At 43.1% G+C, this 6,378-nt stretch overlaps 1 protein-coding gene across 1 annotated transcript; it reads left to right on the plus strand.

Moving 5' to 3' along the window:
- Positions 1 to 538: 538 nt before the first annotated feature.
- On the plus strand, positions 539 to 6,077 carry LOC128721311 (arylsulfatase B-like). The gene is made up of 5 exons (XM_053815051.1): positions 539 to 652; positions 752 to 1,141; positions 2,009 to 2,261; positions 2,327 to 2,484; positions 4,340 to 6,077. The coding sequence occupies exons 1-5, from the start codon at positions 539 to 541 to the stop codon at positions 5,159 to 5,161; spliced, it is 1,737 nt and encodes a 578-aa protein (XP_053671026.1). The 3' UTR covers positions 5,162 to 6,077.
- Positions 6,078 to 6,378: the final 301 nt, after the last annotated feature.

Consider the following 6,378-nt stretch of genomic DNA (forward strand, 5'->3'; position numbering starts at 1 on the left):
CAAATAAGTGCACTGCAATGAACTTGAAAAGCTACGCGAAACCGGCTCGCGATCGTTCTTGATCTCCACCTTGCAACCAGAATTCAAACACGCGTCACAATCGGCACCGGTCTTTTAACGTTTTCCAACACCACCCCACCCAATTCGAACACCGGTCGAGGGCAACGCCTGTACAGAGGCGACACTTTAATAAAAGTGTGCCACTCACGCCGCGCCAGGTATCAGTCGATGTCGAACCTTCACCGGGCGCACGCCGAGGTACTGCATCTCGTTGCAAGCTGCCTCAATCAACCACGGTTGCGGTTGTGCGGAAGGCAAACAACTCGCGCACGATCGAATCACAATAGAAACCCTGCGGACGTAGAGAACGTTGAGTGTGGACGTGTAAAGCAAACATAGCCGGCTGAGCGAGATTGTGAAAACAATTAGGAAGGCGCGACCGATCGGCCAATTATTGATATTATACAATTCGTTTGATGAAAGCTATTGGTCCATCATTTGCGAACCAAACGCGTTGTGCAGTGCGAGTGTCAGTGCGATGATGACGAAACACGTGGTGTGCCTAGTGACCCTGTGGCTACTGTGGTTTGAAGACCTCGCCGCCTCCGAACACCAGCGCCCCAACATTGTAATCATTGTAGCGGACGATTTGGTAAGGATCCAAGCAACCCATATGAATTGCATAACCGCGAGAGAGCGATGATCGAGTGGTGCAATCTAAACGTGTGCCGTTTCCCTGTGTTCTTGGCAGGGTTGGAACGATGTCAGCTTCCACGGATCAAATCAAATCCCGACGCCCAATATCGACGCACTGGCGTACGACGGTATCATCCTTAACCGGCACTACGTTCCACCGCTCTGTACGCCAACCCGGGCTTCCCTTATGACCGGCCGGCATCCGATGAACATTGGCATGCAGGACCACGTCATCATCTCGGACGAACCGTGGGGTCTCGGGTTGGACCAGAAGCTGATGCCGGAGTACTTCCGTGAGGCCGGCTATCGGACGCATCTGGTCGGCAAGTGGCACCTTGGGTTTTTCCAGCGCGCGTACACACCAACCTACCGCGGGTTTGAGTCACACTACGGGTATCTAGGTCCGTTCATCGACTACTGGGATCACAGCCTGCAGCTGACACAGGTAGATTGCAGAGTTAATTTCGAACGCGAACGCGCGGTGATGAGCCCTTTGTCAGAAGATGAGATGGGACCTCATTGAAGGCACTGTTTTAATTGCCTTTAACAAAACTTGTTAGGTTCCGGCGCATGGTCCGGTATTTTAGCGAGCAAGAATTTGCTCCGAACGCTCAGTAAGAGATTTGTAACAGCTTTGTTCTGTTGTTGTAACAACCCAGTTTATGCACAGCAAAATTACGAAGCACAAAACGAACGATAAAATTTACCCATTAATTTCTGTGCCGACAGTGCCAGTTTTGGTGAAGGGCACAAAAAAGTGCAACTGCATTTTGATTCGGTTTAATCTTGTATTTTACTGCTCAAGGTAATTTATTGTCGAGTAGGTTTTATTTTTTTTGAATTCCATTGTACCTTATCGAAAGGAATAGAATATGTAATGCGTTCAGTTGATTGTGCTGTTAATAGCGGTGGATGGTGGCCTTAATCAATTACGTTCCACTACACAATGCTGTTATCGTTTAAATTGTTTACCGTCCATTCGTTTGTGTGTTTATATAAATTGTTTGTAATGTTTGTGAAACAGTTTGGTAAATCTGTACAGTTAATCTGAATGTTAAAAATCATTTCTAAACATGTAGATTAGAATTTTGATTTCATCTGCTTCATAATTAATCACGATGTTCAAGGAATCTTTAGCTGTTTTTAATGAAAAAACATTATTTTATTTATTACACTCTTGAACGTGGAACAGTGAAGAACCCTGTGGATTCCCTAATTAAAAAGTTTATAATTATCATAATTATAAATATGTTAATTATCTTGAAAATCATTCCCAAATATCGCACATGTATATCATTTCAAAACCTACCAGTCATCTAGCCGTGGTCTGGACATGCGCCGCAACACCGACGTCGACTACGGCGTGAACGGAACATACGCCACGGATCTGTTCAACGCCGAAGCCGTTCGCATTATCGAAACGCACAACACCACGCAACCGCTCTTCCTGGTTGTGACTCATTTGGCGCCACATACCGGCAACGAGGACGATCCCTTGCAGGCACCGGTAGACGAAATTGCTAAATTCACCCACATCCAAGACCCAAAGCGCCGGATACTGGCTGGTATAACATGTTTTTTATGACGCTTGGTTCATGGCCACAGTCACGGTTTACCTTTTCTTTTTCAGCCATGATATCGCGGATTGACACGGGGGTTGAGCAGATCTACCACAGCTTGGAGGCACGTGGCATGCTCGAGAATAGCATCATCCTTTTCCTAGCCGATAATGGTGCTCCGACGGTCGGAGTTCATGCTAACTCGGGATCGAACCATCCTTTGCGTGGGGTAAGCTTTTCTAACATGCATTTTCGTCCGCATTTTCACCAACCAGTCAATTTATGCGACACGTTCTGTGAGCTTAGTGTTGTGACTAATAATGTGGCATATATTGAATCTATCTCTCCGATTATAACATGATTGTAGCGCATGAACCTGATCTAATATTCAAATTACATTAATTTAAATGTTGCAAATGTATCGGTAGCATGCGAGCTAATTCATCCAAAATGTTTAACATGAAGTAGTAACAATTACTGATAATAACCTCACAAACCTGCTAATTGTAAATCGTAGTTTGTTAACTAACAACAAATCCGTTCTAAATGCAGCAAAAAGAATCACCCTGGGAAGGAGGCGTTCGGGGTGCAGCACTACTTTGGAGTCCGCTTCTTGTGCAAAAGGGAATCGTTTCGAACGATTGGTTTCACGTAAGTGATTGGTTACCGACGCTCGGGTACGCGGCGTCGATCAACATCCCATCAACGACCAGTGCAATCGATGGACAGAACCAGTGGGACACACTGCAATCCGCGGCATGTTGCGGACGCACCGTCATCATGAACAACGCACATGGCATGTTCGATTACAGCAGCTACATGAAGCACGGCTGGAAGTACGTTAACGGAACTGAGTTTGAAGAGTACGACGGTTGGCTGGGTGAGCTGCTAGATGATGATCGTGAATCGGATGACGAATACTACGACCGGCTGACTGGTCCAACCACTATTGGCAACTCATTGCAGCTTGATAGAAATCGTGTTGAAGCCCTGCGTGCTTCTTCCATTGTGCAATGTTCTAATCAAATTGGAACTGTCTGTGAACCGCTCAAGAAGCCGTGTCTTTTCGATATCGTCGCAGATCCTTGCGAGAGGAATAATCTTGCCGAACAATATCCAGACGTTTTGAGCGAGCTCGAAAGTGATGTGAATGATTATAGAACGCACAGTGTCGTGTCTCGTAAGAAACCGTCTGATGTAAGAGCGGATCCAGGATTTCATAATTTTACTTGGACGTGGTGGCAGGATGATTGGAACTCGCAGTACACCACAAGTACGCTAAAGAGAATATTCAGCGTGCTTGAAAAGGTTATGAACATGTTCAAAAGGTTGGGATTGTTTTAATACATTATAACGTTTCTTTATACCCGATCTGTTCACTGCTACGATAAAGTAATGTGATATTTTACAATAACTAGATTTTGGTGACTGAGAAGTAGAGACGTACGCGATAATTATAGCTACAATTATTCAAATCGTCTTGAAGTATTCTTATTGTAGTTTGATGTAACTAATCAATCCATAATTAATTGATGTAAACATTGCTACTTATCGTAGATTAATTTGGTACTGTTCCTTACGCTTCAATTACAAACTTGCTTATAACGCTCGTGAGAACCCACAAAAAAAAACTACGCACAATTTAAGAAAAATTAATTTGGAAAAATCTAACAGAAAACCCATACACAGATATAACTCCAAAGATTACTTTGATTGATTCTCATTTTATACTGGAAAAATCGTGGATTTGTACATATGAAAACCTAATTGAAATCCTGCGCACAAATATATCCCCAAAGATTACTCTTCATTATACTATCTTGGTTTGTGGCTCTAAATTTTTATTTTTTATTTAGCTGTTTCATGTATCATATCGATCGAAGTTTGAGAAATATAACTGAAACTAACAATGAAATCTTTTAATTTTTGGACTCTTCATGTTCAATTAATTTAGAACCTAATCTCGTACGGTATTATGTATTTTTCCCAAATCCAATCAAACCCCCGTCCTTGAGTGCAAAATTTGATCGATCGCGTGTCTACGAGCGTTGGGTTAAATTAGCCAGCCTGTTCTCTTATCATAGATGAAATATTCGCCATGGGAAGGAGCCGTTCGTGGAGCTGCGCTGATATGGAGCCCGCTGCTAGCCCGGAAAGGCGTCGTTTCAGAGCAATGGCTTCACGTGAGCGATTGGTTGCCTACGCTAGGTTTCGTGGCCGGCATCAAGAACCTCCCAGCGGGCAGTGCCATCGACGGTCAGAACCAATGGAACACGCTGCAAACGGCTTCCGAAAACGGTCGCTCGATCGTCATGAATAACGCAGATGAGATGTTTTTCTACAGCAGCTACACGAAGCACGGCTGGAAGTATGTTAATGGTTCGTGTTTTTCTGGAGCATACGATGGCTGGTTGGGGCAGTTGAACAAAGACGATCACGTGCCCGAAGAGGATTACTACTCAAGATTAACGGCCGCGGGAAGTATTGGCTCTGCAGCGCAATTGCACAAAAGTCAAGTGCAACAGTTACGAAGCGCAGCAAGCATTAAATGTCCTGAAAGTATAAATGAAATACCCTGCGAGCCGCTTAAACAACCGTGCTTGTTCAACATTTTGGACGATCCCTGTGAACGTCGGAATTTGGCCCACGAGCATCCCGAAATTCTGAATGATCTACAATCCGATGTGCTGCTGTACAAATCACAAAGTGCACGGCCTCGCAATCAACCAGCTGACGCCAGATCGGATCCTGCTCTGTACAACTTCACCTGGACTTGGTGGCAGGACGAGATCGATGCACAATTTTCTTCTCATTATTTGCTGTTTATTGTCGCTGCAGTCGAAATACTAGTTATTATGTGCATCGTTTGCTGGAGTCAGAAAAACTTTTTCAACTATCAAAAATGAAACTAAATTTTAAAAGTACATAAGAAAAAGCTGTCAAATCTTTTTCGTCCAAAGTTTGGTTCACTGTAAATAAATTCTGAACCAATATTTAAAAGTACTCTTCATTCTTCAGCTGAAATTAACAATATTCATATAGTTGCATGGAGTTGTAGATGCTTCAATAAGTAGCATAATCAACATAATGAAAATCAACATGCAGTGGGAATAAACCACTGATAAAATTACTCCCTCTCAAGTAAAAGATCAGCGTCATAGGTCCCCTAGTACACAGAAAAAGATAATAGATTGTAACGAACAGCTAATTAATTACACTCCGTTCGCCAACGTGTCTGATTGCGGGGATTGTAGGATAAATTAAGAATCTTATCTCAACACGGTGTCAATCAGCATCTGTCGATCGATCAAGACGTACAGCACGTGTCGGCAAAAATGGAGATTCAGACCATCAGTTCAAACAGATTAGTTTTTTTCTTGTAGTTATAAGCATGAGTCTAGAATGATTCTTTAAATATGTGATTTTTACTTTTTAATCAGCTATGTATTACCAAAATAAACCTGAAAAAGATGCACTTCTATTGAAAGCAATTTAAATCGCTAAGCAACTCAAGGCACTAGCTTGCAATAAAGTATTTCGAAATAGTGATTTGTAGGCAGTTCACCGCTCTGCTTCAACGCATCACTATCTCTACGTTGGCACTAGTAGCACAATTTTTACAGTGTTCTCGATTCTACCTATCAGTCTGGCTCTGATATTCTCGCTTCCTCTGAATGGAATGATTCGTTACAACGACCTGTAACGTCTGATCATTGCAAACTCTCGCAACTGGAGGAACTATCCGTACATGAGGCTTGCGACGACCTGTTAGCTGCTGTTTTTGTTTCTTTTTTCACTTTCTATCAACCGTTGCTCTGCCGTTCTTGCTTCACTTTCCGTCGTGCCGGGAATAGGAAATATTGCGTTTTGTATGCATTAAATTACCGACCCAAGGGCCCCCTTCTACAGCTGATCAAACAGCTCCGGGAAAGAAAACAAGCACAGTGACGACAAGCTTTTCCGCTGTTTGCACATTTAACATGCAGTTTAGATATTTTTCACCTACACATTCCGTGCAGGAAGCATACAATTACGTTTTCTGAACAGTAGTTAACCGTATACATATTTCGCCATTGTTTCGCTTTTAGAAAACGATGATGCAACGTAACACATTTCAGCTGTA

This window comes from Anopheles nili, chromosome 2 (genome assembly GCF_943737925.1).
Source record: "Anopheles nili chromosome 2, idAnoNiliSN_F5_01, whole genome shotgun sequence".
In the NCBI taxonomy this organism is placed as follows: Eukaryota; Metazoa; Arthropoda; class Insecta; order Diptera; family Culicidae; genus Anopheles; species Anopheles nili.